Source organism: Sapajus apella, unplaced genomic scaffold, assembly GCF_009761245.1.
Source record: "Sapajus apella isolate SASKATOON/1434 unplaced genomic scaffold, GSC_monkey_1.0 scaffold56, whole genome shotgun sequence".
Classification (NCBI taxonomy): domain Eukaryota; kingdom Metazoa; phylum Chordata; class Mammalia; order Primates; family Cebidae; genus Sapajus; species Sapajus apella.
This window is the reverse complement of record NW_022436996.1, coordinates 4,376,732-4,396,599: the sequence shown is the minus strand read 5'-3', so window position 1 is coordinate 4,396,599 and position 19,868 is coordinate 4,376,732. Positions and strand designations below refer to the sequence as shown.

The window sequence follows — 19,868 nt, the reverse complement described above, 5'->3', positions numbered from 1 at the left end:
GTGGAAGTGAGATCTCGTATTTATAAAACATGCTCTTTCTTTTCATACTTTCAAAATGCCTGAACATAGCTGATCTTAATTAATCAGCACAGCAACCCTTTCAGAAAAATAAGAAATTCTATTACTGAAAATGAAAAACTGCTAGGTAAAGTAACAGGCCTCAAAAAACACTGCAATGGGATTAGAACCAAATTCTCCTGATTCTAAATCCAGAAGTTACAGTCAGAGTATGATTGTATTTCTTTATTAGGATTAAAGTCAGCCCTCAGCAACAGAAAGATCAAAATAATGCTAGTTTAAGAAAGATGGAAATTTGGCCGGGCACGGTGGCTCAAGCCTGTAATCCCAGCACTTTGGGAGGCCGAGGCGGGTGGATCACGAGGTCAAAAGATCGATACCATCCTGGTCAACATGGTGAAACCCCGTCTCTACTAAAAATACAAAAAATTAGCTGGGCATGGTGGTGCGTGCCTGTAATCCCAGCTACTCAGGAGGCTGAGGCAGGAGAATTGCCTGAACCCAGGAGGCGGAGGTTGCGGTGAGCCGAGATCGCGCCATTGCACTCCAGCCTGGGTAACAAGAGCGAAACTCCATCTCAAAAAAAAAAAAAAAAAAAGAAAGATGGAAATTTATTTGTCTTTCAAACTTACTTATTTCCACATAGAAGTCCAGAGGTGGAATCTACCTTCTATTTTCATTTTATCTTCCATTTCCAAAATCACCTAAAGGAACAGAATGGCTGCTCTAGCCCCAGCCATTATAAAAGCCTTCCTGCTAGCAGATATGAAAAAGGAGAGGGGACTATCATGCTCTGTCCCTTTAAGGACACTGCTTTAGAGGTTGCACTGCATACCTCTGGCATAGCCAGTCTGTGGCAAAGCCTAAAATAGAGGCCAAATGTCCAGACTTTTGGGCCAAGCCCTTTCCAGCCATCCATACCTTACCCTGGAGGTTTTCAGCACCCTTGTGTTGATGTCATCGTCCGGTCAAGTTTCTGTCTCTCAGCCTATCCATTAGTCTTTGCTGGTAGGAGGTCATTGTTCTCAGGGATGCGTAGATTAATGTAACCTGGAGGACTTGGCTCCATTAAAAATGCTGAAAGGAATTTACTGCAAAACTAGTGTTTTCTATGGGAGTGGAGTGGGGCAGAAAATATTAATACAGACAATATTAAATACAGAAAGAGGGGCTTTGTTGTTTTTAGTGGGGTTTCAGTGTAACAAGCTGTTTAAAACTCTGAACAGGACGCTGTTGGGCACATAAAAAATTGAATGGAAAATAATGGAAATTTAAAACATTTTAAAAGTTATTTAGGCAGTGCATTAATCAAAGACAAACTGGACAGTCTCAGATCTTATGATTAAAAATTAAGTGAAATTGAAAGCCACTAAAGTCATCGTTGAAATGTAGCTGTTTCCCAAGTAATTTCCAAGTAGTGATTATTATTTTTTTGAAAGTACTTATCTCTGTCATTACTGACCTCGTAAAGATAGATATTGTGGTATCATTTTACCATAGTTTGAAGTCCACAGAATTTAATAACTCACCTGTCTATCCACACACACTTAACTCATTTCCGCCCCAGACAATTCTTCAACTTTGTTTCCAAGATTCAGGTTTTCTAAAGCAAATGCCTGTTAATACCCTCTGACTTACACAATACAGCACCTGGTTGCATTCTTGAAAGGGGGAAGGAAAACATTACTGTGGTCTTTCTAACTCTTCCTTATTCTCAGGATCTTACAGGAAAATCAGATGTAGTTAACCTCGCTGTCAGGTTATCCTGCCATGTATGTTAAAGTTTCCAGTGTAAGTTGGAATCAAGAGGCCTGCGTGAAGCCCTTGAGCCAGAGAGAGCTAATTAACCAGCCAGTGGTTCCAATGTTCACATCTCACTTAGGGTCCTAGAGAAGCTGGGAATTCCCCAGGTCTCCAGAGCAAGTCTCACAGATGTCAAGGCTGAACTGTTTCGGTTAAGTGCTTTCTGGCAGGGCTGCTGAATGCTGTTTGTATTTAGAATGAAAGAAATATCATTAGAAAACGTGCTCTTTTGAAAGAAAGAGTTGTACCTCTTTTGAACCCACATTACTTTCCTCTGACAATTTTTGTGATATAAATCCAGAAAGAAGAAAACCCAGACAAGGAAAATTAAAAAAAAAAAAAAAAGGAATTCTTTTTCTCCTCCAGGCCGAAACATATGAACTAAACTGCAGCCCTGCTGTGGAGCTGCCCAGCCTCTGCTCAGGAGCTCCCTGAGCTGTCTTCATCTTTACAAACAGTGGGTGTTCTGGGGGTCCTGCCCCTCTGGCGTCCCACCTGCGGTACCTCCCATTTCCTGTACTTGTTTTACCTAAGCATGACGTTAGTTGCTCACAGTTTAGCCTTTCTCAATTCTACCCTCACCCCAGGAGCCCCAAAACCCACCTCTGGGGGGAGCACCTTCCTGATAGTCCAGGGAGAAGCATCCAGGCTCTTCCAAGTGACTGCCCCTCACTGACCGAGGGATTCCCAAGCGGTGCCTTCCTGTGGACAAGAGCTCCAACCCTAGTGTACATTCCTAGAAATCAGGGATTATGGGGTTTTATTTTCTGCTTCATTTTTTTATGAAATTTTTTAAGTTACGGAAAAGTCGAAAACATAGTTCAGTGAACACCTGTATAACCAATACAAATACCAATTAATTTCAATGCCTTGTCCATTTATGTGTCCCCCATCATTTCTTTTCTGTGGAGAAAATATGTAAACATAAATTATACTATCATTTTCTTTCATCCCCGAATACTAAAACATGCATCTCCGAAGTATATTCCATACATCCAATCATCATGTCTGACAAAAATGACCATAAGTCCCAAATATCGTTAAATTCCCACGCCATCTTCAACTTTCCGTATTCAGTCTCAAAATGTTTTCTACATAGCTTTTTTTATTTTATTTTTTTGAGCCTAGATCAAATTAAAAATCATCATTGTTCTTGATTATGTCTTTTAAATTTCTCTCAATGGTAGAACAACTCCCCTCCTTTTGTGATATATGCTGTTTCACAATACGCCTGGATGAGGCTAGCTGTTTTGGAGGCTCTCCTGCCTTCTGAACTTGTCTGACTGCTTTCTTGTGAGGTGATTTTACGTTTATCTATAATGTTCACTTGTCCCACGATTGGTGATTCGAAGGGGAGATTCGTGGGTAAAAAAAAGGTGACCACCAAATTTCCGTAATATAAACATGTTTTTTCCATTGAGAGTGGCATATTTTCTGTGGGATAATATCCCACTAACTTTTCTCCAAATGAATAGCGTCTATCGATGATCCTTACCTGCACACATTTTTCAGCAAGGGCTACCGAGTGGTGATTTTCTGAATTAATCACCCCTTCTACATTTACAAGTTGACAATCTTCTGAAAGGTGGAACTCTCCTTTGTAAACAGGCTATTTGTTGTACCTGAAATACCAACAAAGCAGGCAGCTGAATCCCTAATTGTTTTTAATTCCTAGTTTTCAGATTAAGAAGTTGGTATCGTAGTGATGTCCAGCTATGAAAAATAAAGAGTTTCGTTTTCTTTAATGTTTTGTTAGTCTAACTATGGACTCGTGCTTTTAAAAGTGTATTCACTGTGTCTTAATCACTGACAGCATTATTCTTTTAGTGTTCAGATTGTCCTAGCTTTGACCATGGAGAGCCCCTCCAGCTGGTTCTTCTGTCCTTATGTCAGTTATCTAATGCCACAGAGTGCTGTGTAATAAACAACCAGCAGCCTTCTGGGACACAGAATAAGTCATTTTTCACAAACCTGGCTGTTGGCAGGTGGCGGTTAGGGAACTCTGCCTATCTCATGGCTGATGTGCTCACATGGCCAGACGCCCAGCTAGGTGTTGGCTGATCTGGAATGGCCTCTTGTTGGATGACTGGAACAACCAGCTTGCCCTTCATGCCTTTGATCCCTCTCTTAGGACAGGACACTAGGCCAGGCATGTTGTCTCAGGGCAATAGCAGAAGCCAAGAGAGAGCATGTCCACTGTGCGAGAGCTTTTCAAGCACCAGCCTGCTTCTATTTACTGATACTCCGCTGCCCAACTCCAGACCTGTGTCTGAGCCTAGAGTCATGAGAGAGGGTCCTGAGAAATTAGGTGGTAAAGGGTGGGGTGACGAATTGGAGCCATTTTGCAATCTACCACGGTTTTATTGACATGTCCTTACCAATCCCTTATCTTCCCCACTAGTCTTTGCTTTCTGGCCAGTAAAATAGTTTAGATTTATGCTATGCTTTGTGTGCCTCAGACCTGGAAACATCTAGTTTTTAAAAGATCCCTGGCTCATTTTAGGGAGAATAGTACTTAGAGACAAAAATCTGGGTGTCTAGGATAATCATGCTTTTAGCCCCTTTTCGAGAACAAAACTAGCAAGTATATAGTTTTGAACAATAAAGAAACACTGGTTTCTGTTCATAATTCTGATGCAAATTCGACATCACAAGGTTTTAAATCTTAACTGAATTTCCTGGCGATTTTTTTTTTTTTCTTTTTCTTTTTTAAAGACAGGATCTCACTCTGTTACCCAGGCTGGAGTGCAGTGGTGTAGTCACAGCTCATTGCAACTGTGAACTCCTGAGCTCAAAAAATCCTTCTGCTTCACCCTCTTGAGCATCTGGGACTATAGACATATACCACCATGCCCAGCTAACTTTTAAATTATTGTTTTGAAGGCATGGGATCTGGCTATGCTGCCCATCTAATTTTTCAGGCTCTCAAACTCCTGGGCTCAAGCTGTTCTCATGCCTTGGCCTTCCAAAGTCCTGGGATTATAGGCATGAACCACTGCGCCTGGTCTGAATGTCCACGATTAAAAATGTGGATCTCTTTTCTCTTGTACAGAAAATCTTAATTCTTAATAACATTAACAGAATTATTTATTTACTTGGAACCATGTCTGAGAGCACAGTGCTGTGATTAACATGGAAAGTTACTACAGCCAGTATGCAGTAACTGTCATTGAACTGTAAGTTTCAGTAAGTCAGGGAATGTGGCTAACACATGGTACATACCAAATATCTAGCAGAGTATCCCATACATTGTAAATATTTTTTAAAGGATAAAATATCTATTGCTTTTGTGGGGATTTTTTTTTTTGAGTTTTGCTTTTTATACCCATCATTTCTCTTTTTGGAAACATCTACCTTTTATTTATTTATTTATTTATTATACTTTAAGTTCTGGGGTACATGTGCAGATCATGCAGGTTTGTTGCATAGGTATACATGTGCCATGTGGTTTGCTGCATCCATCCCCCCATCATCTACATTAGGTGTTTCTAATGTTAGCCCTCCCCAATCCCTCCACTCCCTAACACCCCTCCCTTAGCCCCCGCACCCTCCTCGACAGGCCTCGGTGTGTGATGTTCCCCTCCCTGTGTCCATGTGTTCTCATTGTTCAACACCCATTTATGCATATTCTCATGCAAATGAGTTACTGATCTACTTTAAGCAGAATGCACATAATTTCTTTTGCATTTCTTCACCATCTCTAGGTGTAGTATTTCCCTGATACGCTAAAGGGCTGTGTGAAGTTCTCATAATCTCAAAGAAAAGGATGTTCTCATGTTGGGTATTTTTTTTAACATCATGAGTTTTAGCAAAACTAGAAACCGAAAGTCCCTTTGGCATTTTCATGCCATTTAAACTTCTACTTTTTAATCCATTGATTCTGATGATTACGGAGGCTCCTGATACAATATAAGCCTGTATTTTTTTAGGTCTTGTGACATTTGGATTATTCTGGAATTCGTTTTTAACTATTTAAAAATTTCCTAATTCGTCTGACAATGATAGTCTTCATTATCTTTAAGCACGAAGACATTATTGGCAAGAGGAAGTTGTGGAGGTCTGCTTACCACCTTCGAGGACACCCTTTGGTGTTCTCTTCCATAGCCATGGCCTGAGAAGGGTGATTTTTCCAGGTGAAAGATAGGCTGTGGTGTAAACTAATATATTTGATTCCAAATGAAATATGCTCACTTAATATAACCTTGTGGATAGTGCTGTCCAAAAGAACTTTCTGCAGTATTGGAAATATTCTGCACCCACAGCCTCCAGCACAGCAGCCACCAACCATATGTGGCTTTCGAGCACTTGAAATGTGTCTAGGATAAATGAGGAACTAAATTGTTAATGTTATTTAATTTTAATTTAATTTTAATATTAATAGAAACATGTGGCTAGAGGCTACACATTAGCAGTGTAGTTCTAGATTATAAATATGGTCCAACTAAAACATTTGCATTTGACTCATATTTCTTAAAAGAAACTAGCAGTAGGAATTAATGTCAGCTTTCTAATCATTTTTTATTCTTCTTATAACTTGCCAAACACACCTTACTGTTTAAGGGCCAAAGGAAAAGTCACTCTTCAGGAGAGGCAGCGTGTCTGCATCTGGACTGAAGACTCCCATTTGGCTGCTGTAACTTCACAGGCTCCTAGCTCCTGACTTTGCAGGGAACAATTTCAGAACTGGAGCTTGTGGCCCAGTGATTACTGCATAAACATGGTAAAAACACAATCACTAGTAGCCTGCAAACAAAATATCAGATTAATTCTATAAATGCAAATGACTGCGAAAGTCCCAAAGGGATGAAATGAAAGACTAGTGCAACACATATTTATTCACATTATAGCTTCATGATGTTTTTAAAACTTCTTGAATTGTAACATCATAGAAAATGTTAAACAGAAGTAGAAAGAATAGTAAATAAACCTCCAAATCTGTTTGGTTTTTAAGTATCATTTTAAGTTCAAGAACTTATGCATAGTTGATGAGCTTCAATCTTTTACAGTTACTAGTTTTATCAATGCTTCGAAAGTTCTATTCTTGGCCAGTGGGAGACTCTCCAGGATGGCTTCTGAGTCATTTTGACATGATCCTAATAAACTTTGACCTTTTGGCTCAGATATATCTTATTACAGACTTGGAATTAGCTATTTCCAGAGAGAATTTGGGTTTCGTTTGGTGGGAAATATTTCTAGACTGCGATTTGGGTATTAGAGGTTACATATTAATATTTCATGACCATTATATTGATGTTGACTGTCTTAAGATATGTGTATATTATGTGCTATTTGTTATCAGAACATACATAAATACAAGTAAATTATAACTAGAAATAAAATAGGTAATATATTACTGCTTCTATTGCTAGTTATTTAAAATTAAAAAGATGATATGAGAAAAATTAAATTTACTACATTCATTGTGTACATTCTTTGTTCCAGAAATTAAAATCTATTACTATGCAAGGATTCTTTGTGATATTTATACAATCAGGGACTAGTGTACTCTTTAAAACCAAACAGCATACACAAATTACACTTACTAATGAGATCTATTAGTTCAATTGTTAAGGTATCTGTAGTACCATAAGATGCCATAGCATTATGTAAATTTTTAACATATGCATGGCCTTTGAAAGGCTTTTTAAAAATGCGTTATTGTCAAGCAAAAGTAAACAACATATAAAATCAGCTGACAGCTGATGCTATGAGTAACTGGAATTTCATCTTATTACTGACAGTCAGAAAAATAATTTGTTATTCTTTTATCACAGTTTGAAAAAACAAAATAAAACAAAAAAGCAATCATCTTCCTAGTCCTAGCTACCAATGCAATTTTTTCCCAATTAGTAATATTTTTAGCTTTGAAGAATTGCATGAGTACACAGAAAAATGAAATTGGTGATCTGTTTTAAATGCAAAGCACTAGATATTTTGCACATGAAAAGTAACTAGCAATTGGTGGTGCTGTAAGCTTTCCTTTGGAACATTTTCTCCTAGGAATCTGACACTCTGTGTTTCTTAGAACTCCACTGAGCATGTCTTTTCAACTTTATCTTCCTATCCACATCGCATTAAAATGCACTGTACACGCCCCTGTGTAACATCTCATTGCTTTGCAGTGGTGAGGATAACATAACGATCATTGAATCTCATGAAGAGGCATAAAAGGTATAATCTGACAGAAAAAAAGCACACCATGCCCATGCCTACATCCTTACTCCACCTCTGCCATGGCCTCCTCATTCCAGAGCAGTTACTCTTTCACTGGTGGTTCTGCCCATTGTTTTGTATGTCAGGTAGATATTTGGTGAATCAGACTTATGATAGTATTAATTGGCTTAAGTCATCATACATGTATTTAGCATAACTTTGTACCAGTCCTTATGCTAGGTATTAGAGATAGAAAATCAGGAAGGTGTGGCTTCTTCTCTTGAGAATCATGCACTCTAGTGCAGAACACAGCGAGCTGTAACAGACACATAACTCTATCATGCTGTGATGTGTGTGAAACAGGATGAATGAAATGTGGACTGAAAGCAGAGAGAGATGAATTCTGCCTGGAAAAGATATCAAACTTAACAAGGGAGCTGACCTTTATGAGATCTCAGGAAGATCCTACCCGGTAGTGGGAGAAGGATATTTCAGGTGCAGGGAGCAGTGGGAGGAAGTGCAGAGGATTGGGAGACACGGTGGTGCTCAGGGTGCTTTATGGGGGTGATAGGCATTCAAATGGGAAGAGGGGCCCAGGCCAGAATCAGAAGGACCATAAACGTCAGGCTAAGAAATTTGACCAAAATAGTTTCTGCCAAGGGGATGAAAAAGGAGTTTTAAAAGAGAGGTATGGCTTTGTCTGCATAGAGAATGGAAGTAAGAAGAGAGACCCATCGGGAGGCTGCTGGAGTCGTCTATGGTGAAGGAGATGACAATCACAACCAAGGCAGAAGCGCGGCAAATGAAGAAGGCAGGTAATTGGGAAGGCCTCAAGAGGAAGATTCACCATGTCAAAATTTGTGACATGTTGCTAATGGTATCTATACAGGAAACATTTTAGCTTTAATAGTTTAATTAGAAAGGAAAAAAAATATTAAATCAAAGACCTAGGCTTTCATCTTAACAAGCTAGAAGAAAAGAAGTAAATTAAAGCTGAAGAAGGCAGAAGGAAGGAATAACAAGGAAAAGAAAATAACTTTATGAAGTAGAATACAGAAATAATACACATGATAATGCCAAGAGTTTGTTCTCTGAAAGGTCAATAAAATTGGTAAATATCCAGTTTCATCAAGAAAAAAGATATAAATTACCAATTAAGGAAATAGAGACATAAATGCAGATCCTACCATCCTGCTAAAGCATAACCGATTGTCGTCCTAAAACGATACACAATTAAAATGCATGCATATTTTAAAATTAATAAATACTTTTAAATAAATTATTTTTAAAATAAAATTTATACTGATGTGGTTCAGAACATACTACTGCAAAATATGGCACCTTGACAGTGGAGGAAATAGCAGAAACAGAAAGGTGTCTCTGCCCTTCCTCCACACTTCTGCCCTAAAGCAGGCCATGCAAGAATCCTCTGACTTTCTTCTGAAGCAGGTTATAAGACTTGCATTCTAGACGTATCCTTCTAGTACTCAGAGGAAAGGAATCTCCTTATCTCAGAAGACACAGGGACATGAAGAAGAATGTCAACCAACAGGCCTTGCTAAGTTCCCCTGTTTATTACCATTAGATCACACCACCTTTCTCTAGTTGTACTTCTCCATAACTGTCCACCATTCATCAAATCGAAGCATAAAAATACACAGGTTTTCCCATTTCTTTGGATGTTCATGTCTAAAGGTTCCCATGTCACATAAAACTTACACGTTAAATAAATGTGTATGCTTTTCTTGTTTTGATATTTTGTTGTAGGTGCCTCACCCATGACCCTGACAATGGGTGAGAAAAGATCCTTTCCCTCCTACAATACCAATAAATTTCAAAAGCTAGATGACATGGATAAATTATCAAATGACTCCTATTTTCAACACCAACCTAGGAAGAAATAGGAAACTGAAGCAGCTCTGTATCAATTAAAGAACTTGCATCTGTAATTTGAAGCCTCCCCACAAAGAAAACTTCATGCCCAGTTGGCTTCATTAATTCTATCAAATATTTAAGGCAAAAATAATAAAAATCCCACATAAATTCTTTCAGAAAATAGAATAAGATGGAACACTTCCCAGCTTATTTTATGAAGCAGTGATACTCTCACTTTAAAGCCAGATAAAGATATCACAAGAAAAAAGAACTAAGATAAAATAACTAAGACTCAAAAGAGCTAAGATCCTTCATGATCATGAGACAAAAATGCCTGACAAAATATTAACAAATAAAAATCAACAATAGGCTTGGCATGGTGGCTCACACCTGTAATTCTAGCAATTTGGGAGGCTGAGGCAGGAGAATTGCGTGAGCCCAAGAGTTTGAGACCAACCTGGACAACAAATTGAGATTCAATGTCTACACAAATTTAAAAAATTAGCCATGTATGGTGGCAGGTGCCTGTGATCCCAGCTACTTTGGAGGCTGAGTGGGGAGGATTGGTTGAGCCCAGGAAGTCAAGGATGAAGTCAGCCATGATTATGCCACTGTACTTCAGCCTGGGTAACAGAGCAAGACCCTGTCGCAAAATAATGTTAATGATAATAATAATATATAAAACATGGTAATACATCATGATCAATGGGTTTATCTTAGGAATGCAAAGTTGGTTTAACATCTGAAAATCAGTGAACATAGCTCAGTATATTAATGACAATAAAAGAGAAACTCCATAAGATAATTGCAATAGCTGCACATAAAGCATTTCATTATAGTCAATGTTTTATGACAAAATCTTTCAACATCCTAGGAATAGAAGGGAACTTCCTCAAATGTATTAAGGTCATTTATGAAAAAAAAAAATTATGCCTACGTTATATTCAATGGTGAAAAGCTCAATGATTTCTGCCTGACATTGGGAACAATAAAAAGATGTCCTCTAACACTGATTTTATGTAGCATTGTAATAAAGGTCCTGGTGAGTGCAATAAAGCCAAAAAGAAATAAAAGATAGATTTGAAAGGAAGGAGTAGACCTGTTCTTATTTGCATAACATGATTGTGTATGTTAAAACCTTAAGAAGTGTATTTTTTAAGTGAACTAGAACTAAAAAGTGCATTGATCAAATTTGCAGGACGCAACATCAATAGACAAATTAATTTTACTTTTATACATTACCAACTAACAAATAATGAAATTAAACAGTAATATCATTTGCAATAATGGAAAAATATTAGGAAATTTTGGAATTATTAAAAAGAAATTCAAAATCTGCACATGAAAACTACTAAAATTTCCAAGTGAAGCTAAGAAAGATCTAAACAAGTAGAGATACATATTTTGTTCATGGATTGGAAGAATCAATATTTTTAAGATGGCCATCCTCCTCAAATTGAACTACAGATTCAATGTAATACCAATCCTAATCCCAGATGCTTGTTTGAAGAAATAAACAAGATAATTTAAAAATTTACATTGAGGCGCCCTGGCCCAAGACGGCGGATGAGGCCACGCGACGTGTTGTGTCTGAGATCCCGGTGCTGAAGACAAACGCCGGACCCCGAGATCGGGAGTTACGGGTGCAGCGACTGAAGGGGGAATATCAGTCCCTTATCCGGTGTGTGGAGAATAGCAAGAATGCACAACGACTGGTTCCGACTGGAGTCCAAGGAAGGGACTCGGTGGTTTGGAAAATGCTGGCATATCCATGACCTCCTGAAACACGAGTTTGACACCGAGTTTCATGTTCCTATCACATATCCTACTACCGCCCCAGAAATGGCAGTCCCTGAGCTTGATGGAAAGACAGCAAAGATGTACAGGGGTGGAAAAATATGCCTGACGGATCACTTCAACCTTTGTGGGCCAGGAACGTGCCCAGATTTGGACTAGCTCATCTCATGGCTCTGGGGCTGGGTCCATGGCTGGCAGTGGAAATCCCTGATCTGATTCAGAAGGGCGTCATCCAACACAAAGAGAAATGCAACTACTGAAGGATCAGGCCACGGGGGCAGGGCAGAGGGACCTTTTATAGGCTATGATCCTGTTTTCCTGTGCATCACACTTACTCACGTAACTGCTTCCCTGAACACCCTCCACCTCTAGTTGTTACTAAGTAGCTGCAGCAGGCATTGCTGGGGAGAAGCAAACACCAAACAGCATCCTACTTAGTTTCCAAGGCTGCACAGGGAAGGGAAAGACTGGGCTTTGGAAAATCTAGAGGCAATTTATATCCGCCCCAGGTGGAGCAACATGCGATCCTGGAGGCATGGGGAGTAACTGAAAGTGAGTACATAGTCTTTCTGGTTTCTGGAGATAACTCATCAATAAAAGCTGCTTCCTCTGGTTAAAAAAAAAAAAAAATTATATTGAAATACAAAGGACTAAACTACCCAATAGTTTTGAGAAAGTAAAACAAAATTTGAGGCCTTATATTACTTGATTTCAAGACTTACTTTAAAGTTACCGTAATCAACACAGTGTAGCATTGGCAAAAGAATAGACATAAAAGAAAAATGCAAAAAAAAAAGCTTTCACTCACTTCATAAATGATTTTCTCTTTAAAAATTCAATTGGGAAAATAAGGAAAGCCATACTTGGTAGAGAATTTTTAAAAATACATATCAGACAAAGGCTTATATCTAGAATGTTTAAAAGACTTGGTAATAAATTGTAAACAAATAATAATAATAATAATAATGGACAAGAAAAACCCTGCAAATGACCCGTATTCACATGAAAAGATGTTTATTGTTATTAGTTATCATCAAAATGCAAATACAAATTAAAACCTCAGTGAGATACCACTACACACCTGCTAGAGTGGCTAATGTTTAAAAGACTGATTTTGACAACTGATAGCAAAGAAGTGGTGTGCATGCGACTCTTATACGATGGTGGAAATGCAAAATGGTATAGACACTTTGGAAAATAGTTTGGCAGTTTCCCATAAAGTTAAGCGCAAACATACCATATGACCCAGCAATATAATAGCTACAACCTGGCAGCAATCTAAATTGTCACAAATGCATGAATTAGAATGCATGAAAATTGAGGTATATCAGTCCTATAGACTATTCCTTTGCAGTATAAGGGAATAAAACATTAATACATGGAATAACATGAATAAATCTCAAAATCATTATTATAAGTGAAAGGAGAGAAACACAAAAGACTATTTAATGTGTGATTCTGTTTGCAAGAAATTCTAGGAGAGGCAAACCTATGTAATGATAAAACAAATCGCTTGTTTCCTGGGGTTCTTGATGGAGTGGATGATCCACAGCAAAGGGTCATAGATGTCTTTCACATCCTTTGTTAGATTCATTTCTAGATGGGTTATGTTTTGTGTTATTTTTGTCCATGGAAAAACATAAAAACTCATGGGAAAATGCTGAAAATAAAAAAACCTAAATAAGTGGTAAGGTAGACCAAGTACACAGAAGGAAGATTCAGTGTTGTAAAGGTGTCCAATTTCCTCCAAATGGACCTTTCAATTTAATGAAATCTCAATCAGTTTCTGGGAAGAATTCTTGTTTAATTTAACAGGCTGAATCTAATGCATAGAGGGCTGAATCTAGCATATGTAATCAGCAGCAAAATCCCAAGGAACACCAAACACTTCCTGAGGGAAAATCATAAGGGAAAACTTCCAGATAGCAAGATTTACTACAAAGGTACATAATTTCACAGTGTAGTATTGATGCAGGAATGAGCCAACTTATCAGTGGACACATAAAAAAGTTCCATATGACCCAATGACTGCAGGTATTATTGCTGAAATATTGATCACATCATATCTTACTGAGCAAATAATCACCTTCTCAAATTGTACTGGAACAAATTATTACACATATAAACATACAAAATTAGATTCCTACCTCACACCATACATTCATGTCATTTCCTAGTGAATTAAAGCTTAATTTTTTAAAGGAAAAGGAAAAAACGTTTCAGAAAAAATATAGGAGACTATTACTATGACTTCGTAATAGGAAAGTATTTATTATATATGTCATATCAAACACAATAAAAGTAAACATTTTTGACTATTATCATAATGTTTCATAAAGAAAATGAAAACCACAGCTAAGAAAATACACTTTCAACACATAAAACTAATAAAAATTTCATATGTGATGTATTAAAAAATTGCTTACAAATCAATTAGATAAAAACATTCCAACAGAAAAATGTAGGCAAAATAAATAAATAAACCAATGAATTGTATAAAATACAACAAAAATAGTAAATAAGCACCTGAAGAGACTCAAAGTCTCTTCATTAACACTCTGATGGTGCAAAGTGGTATCTTTGATATTATATCGAAGATATATTGGAAGATAGTAAGAAGTTTGAAACCAGCAAGTTTTAGAGAGGATGTGAGTTATGAGAACTCACTCAATATTGGTGCCTGTAAAAGTGCTGTAAACACTTGAAAATAACTTGTTAAGAATTCCCATAACACAGGCAAAACACCGTCTCTACTAAAAATACAAAAATTAGCTGGGTGTGGTGGCACAAACCTGTAATCCCAGCTAATGGGGAGGCTGAGGCAGGAGAATCACTTGAACTGGGGAGGTGGAGGTTGCAGTGAGTCAAGCTCTCATGTCATTGCACTCCAGCCTGGGCGACAAGAGCAAAATTCCATCTCAAAAATTATTTAAAAAAAGGGGAAAAAAAGAGAAAAAGCCTTGTATGTTTGTAGCAAAAGATGTAAAGGAGAATATTCATGGTAGAATGGTTTGTAATAACAATAAAGCTAGAAATGACTGGCATCCATTGTGATATACACTTGAATCATGTACATCAGTGAGAACTAAGACCCAAGACCGTGTGGACTACTCACCTTAGAAATACGATATAATATAAATTACTGAGAAACACAGTAAATATCACCTTATTAAGCTCAAATGCAAAGAAAACTAAACACCATAGTATTTAAGAATACATCAGTATGTGATAAAACCATTAAAAGTAGTGGAATGATCAAATGCAGGAGAAAGAAAAGCAATCATATGTTCTCATTCGGAAGTGGTCTTACTGGTTTCCATTGAAACAAGCTGGTTTTATGTACATCAAATGCAGAACTACATAATCTTTTTAATGTATTATTTTATTTTAAGTTCCGGTATGGATGTGCAGGTTTGTAACATAGGTAAACATGTGCCATGGTGGTTTGCTGCACCTATCAACCCATTACCTAGGTATTAAGCCCGGCATGCATTAGCTATTTATCCTGATGCTCTTCCCTCCTCCTGCCCCTCTGCAACAGGCCCCAGTGTATGTTGTTCCCTTTCCTGTGTTCTCATTTTTCAGCTCCCACTGCATAATCTTAAACAATCATTGTTTCACTGTGAACAGTAATGTTGGGGTGGGGTAAAAGCAGAGAACTTGGAACTCCTTGGGGGGTGTCAAAGGCAGTAAATCTTCATCCACTGATGGCAGACTTGAGTTTTAGAAATTCATTGAAAGCAAAAGCTAGTGAACAACGGAAGAGAAGACGACAATCCAATTAAGTCATGACCTTTTCTGCAACTTCTATAACTAACAAACTTAAGTGCTTTCTAAAAAAAGATATTCTAAAATTTGCTATATAAGGACAACTTCACGGAAATGATTGCAGAGGCTTCCACATGAGTGCTTTTAATGGGAGATAGCTCATTTGATAGGTGCACCTTGGTATGTTTGCTTAAGAAACAGAAAAGCATGATTCATTTGATTTGTACATGAAAGTATTACCAGGAAAATAAAACAATTTCACCTAAACATCTGTTAGCAACTTTAGCAGTGAACTTTTGGATATAATTTACATAATGCATAAAATAGATTGATCTAGGACCATATAGATGATGAAATTTTCATTATATTGATAGACTTTCATTTTCCTCATAAAATCTACACATACTTAAATTATAACGACTCTGCTTTTGAATTAATCCCGTCTGCATAATGTTTTTCAGTCATCAACTATTATAGTGTGAAATGCCTTTACCACCAAACTGGCTCAATGTTCCCTCCTTCACTCAGAAAGATAGTGTTTTTCTTCCCCCACTGTTGGCCCTGCCTCTCCACCTACAGCCCTACATTTCAGAAAGTAATTTTCCCATATGAAATTTTCTTACTCTCTTCTAATATAGTGGCTGCAAAATGATATCTCCGATTTTATTTTGCATCATCAGAATGTTAATGATTTTAAGAGTCTATTCACGTGGCTATTTTTGTCTTGTTTTACAAAATTCCTTGGTCTATTCATTTTGCCAGTTTTTTTTTCTGTTGGAGTGTTTTTATCTCATTGATTTGTTTTGTTTGTTTGTTTGTTTTTAATACAACCCTACCTTTCAGAAATATACCCTTTCATTCGTAGGAGATAGATATGCACATACCCATATGCATACTATTTTGAGTAAGCGTTTTTACTAATTTTCTAAGGGGATACTTGAAATCTTGGTTGTTTATATACAAGAGGCCAGACTCAGAATCTATGATATGTATAGATTCACAGGTATTCACGGCAGCGAAGTAGCTAACTCCTCCAGGCAAGAGCAGCTACCGGAGCCCGTGGAGCAGATGAAAGCATGTTTTGCAGGATGTGGATGTGGGCCAGAGGCATTCTGCATACAGATTTATTCCAAAGTCGGATATAGGAAATTAGTCCCTTTACTAGCAATTGTCTTGGCCCCTTGGAATAGCTGCTTTCTTAATCTGCTCTTCATGTTCTGCCCAAGAACATTCTAGCTGTTCCAAAGGTTTTCTCTGTGTGCGCCTGTGCTTTTTATGTCAGTGTGTAAAGTAGGAGAGAAGCATCACGTGAGGCTGGATTAAGAAGAGCTGAGCATATTGCACCATATTGAAAGGGCCCTTTGATGAACGGGAGCCTTTTTTTTTTTTTCAAAATTAGTGATTTTATTTTACATAAGTATTTGTCAAAAGCCAAGTGAGTTTCTTGATGTTTCATGGTGTTTTTTCTATTTCCTCTCTTACAGATACAGAATTCATCTACAGAGAACAGAAAGGAACAGTGAGACTGTGGAATGTTGAGACAAATATTTCTACTGTCTTAATAGAAGGCAAAAAAATTGTAAGTACTCTCTTTAATGACCAGGATAATTTCGGTTTTTCCTCCTGCAAGTCAATAAAGCAGAAAATGACTTTTGGTTTCAACTTTTAGCATAGCCAAGGAGAAGCAATAAACTTGTAATACTGCAGGCTGAGCAACCAAAGATAATGTGAAATCGAAACCACGCTAATTTAATAAGATGAAAGCACTGTTTCTTTCAGTGTCCGGGAAATTTCTCTGCAGGTGTTGGAAACAAGTGTTGCATATCATATATAATTAAAAGATAAAGTCCTAAGGCTTTTACACATTTACAGAACAATTGCAATAATGCATGTAGAATACTTCAGGAGAATTTGCTCAATCCCATTTAAAAAAAAAGCTCATCTCCACGTGCATAGGAAGTATTAACTTAGACACTGTGACTATCCATACCCTAATTATATTAAGCGATGTTTAAGCTTTAAAACAAATACTGAGTCAATATGAATGCCACTGCTTTATGATTAGGGAAAATTTGTTTTTCCAAATGTATATATTTTTTGAGACCGGATCTCACTCTTGTCAAGGCTGGAGTGAAGTGGTGCAATTATGGCTCATTGCAGCCTTGACCTCCCAAGCTCAGGCAATCCTCCCACCCTAGCCTCCTGAGTAGCTGGGACTACAGGCATGTACCACCATGCCCGGCTAATTTTTTTGTTTGTTTGTTTGTAGAGATATGGTCTTAATTGTGTTGTCCAGGCTGGTCTCGAACTCCTGCACTCAAGCAATCCTCTTGCCTTAGCCTTGAAAAGTGCTGGGAGTACAGGCCTGAGCCACTGTACCCAACCCCAGAAATTTAAATGACATTAAGATTTGATGTTCATGTATGGCTAAAGATATGTATTAGAAACATTGACTGGAGTTATACGACAAAAATCAGTTTAAAGAGAATTGATATTTTGTCTGTTTACAAAATGTTCAGAGTCTATTAGAATAAATAAATCTCCAACTCTAAGCAGTTGATTCTTTTCTTGTTTGAGACGCTGGGGAAATCAAAGGACAGAACGTAGGCTAAATCTATGTTAAAAACCAAGAATTGAAACCAGCCGTGAATCCCGAGTTAGAGGGATCATAGCAGTGCTCTGGTATGAATCAGAAACACAGAAATCCTAGAATCCTATAATCCGGGATTATAGAAGGTTGTAAAAAAAACTAATTGGTTCCCTGGTTTTCCAGATAAGGATCCTGAGCCCAGACTTAGAGCATGAGCTTTTCAGTCTTGCAGATCACTGGTGGCTGTGGGAGCATTCAGGCGGGGTCCCAGAAGCCCACATCCCAGGGAGAAGGAAGGATGGCTTCTTTACCTCACCCCATCCCCAGACCCACAGAAATGCCATTCTGCCTTCTTTCCCTCCTAAAGAACATGTAACTTGCTATTTAATTTCTTTCATTTCTTTTTTGCGTAAAGATGCCTTTTTATTAAAAGGTTTGCTGAGGTTTAGTATTAAGTGGATGCTGCCCTTAACATAGACTGCAGGTGTAAGGGAGGCCTTGTGCTGTTGGATGATGGCGTAGTTCCAAAAACAATCACTTGATTGAATTAAATAGTATTCTGCAAAGTAGGACCCAGGACAAATGAGTATGCATGCATTCTTGCATTAAAAAAATCATCCTCAGTAGAATTACTCCCTTAAGAGAATGTGATTCAACTCACTTAGAAATACTAACGTTGCAGAAATGGTTTTCTAATATTAATAAAGAGGATAAAATGATGACACCGTTGCTGAGCATGAGCACATTTTAATGTCAGAATGTTATCAGTATTTCCTGTGAGGATGTCAGTTTAGTAAAGGCAGGGTGTTGTACATAACAGCTACACTTAGCAATGAAATACATGAATTTGAACCACCTTCTCTTTCTAAAATCAATAGCTTGTGACAGATCATATATTTTAACTGAAGTTATTTTAGCCAAGTCACCTTTAATAAGGTGACTTCAGAAAACACCGTAGGTACAGAAAAATCCTCATCTCACAAATTCGCTGGCTTATTCTATATAATATAATATTTTTTCCTTAAAATGTCATTTTTCCATTCATTTTGCAAACAGTTATTGAGCACCAAATGTATACAACCTAATGGGTTCATTATTTTTTTCTCAAAGCTACTTTTAAGTGCTCCTGTAAACAGACTCAAAGTAAAGAAAACAAGAAATGTCATTTGGCAGTCTCCATCCTAAATGAGAACACAGTTCTGGATTTAATTTCCAGAGCCACTTAGTCATTTAAAATTCTTGTGCCTCAGCCAGGTGTGGTGGCTCATGCCTGTAATCCCAGCACTTTGGGAGGCCGAAGTAGGCAGATCATGAGGTCAAATGATCGAGAACATCCTGGCCAACATGGTGAAAACCAGCCTTTACTAAAAATACAAAAAAAAAAGTTAGCCGGGCATGGTGGTGCGCACCTGTAGTTCCAGCTACTCGTGAGGCCAAGGCAGGAGAATCGCTTGAACCCGAGAGGCGGAGGTTGCAGTGAGCTGAGATTGTGCCACTGCACCCCAGCCTGATGACAGAGACTCCATCTCAAAGAAAAATAATAATAATTATTATTATTATTGTGCCTCAGTGGCTCTATCTCCATATTAAAGCTGATTTCTTCTGCCAGCCCAGAACACGGGTACTCTGTGAGATCCAGCAATAGAATATGGGTATGCTCTGTGTGTTTTCATGAGCAAGAATTGAGAAGGTGAAGCCTGGTTTTCCACAGGGGCCGGAGCTTGGAGGATCATCCACAGCCCAGAAGAGGATGGTGGACTGGGAATGGGGAGCGCTTATTTGAATTCCAGAAGCTGTGAGCTTGTATAAATGATAAAAAGCAATCTGAGGTCAACTGTAATTTTTAAGTTGGGTTATAAAACAG

At 37.9% G+C, this 19,868-nt stretch overlaps 1 protein-coding gene and 1 pseudogene across 6 annotated transcripts in view; both read left to right on the top strand.

Moving 5' to 3' along the window:
- The window catches only part of DPP6 (dipeptidyl peptidase like 6), a 1,109,512-nt gene that overhangs the window by 764,459 nt on the left and 325,185 nt on the right, over positions 1–19,868 (top strand). For all 5 annotated transcript variants that reach the window (XM_032245216.1, XM_032245218.1, XM_032245215.1 and 2 more), the window contains one exon: positions 16,899–16,993. In XM_032245216.1, coding sequence (XP_032101107.1) covers positions 16,899–16,993 — 95 coding nt within the window. The remainder of the gene's footprint in view (positions 1–16,898; positions 16,994–19,868) is intronic.
- LOC116528015 lies at positions 4,954–12,271 on the top strand (annotated as a pseudogene). Its single transcript, XR_004258816.1, has 3 exons — positions 4,954–4,997; positions 6,382–6,454; positions 11,394–12,271. The product of XR_004258816.1 is annotated as a ubiquitin-fold modifier-conjugating enzyme 1 pseudogene (transcript).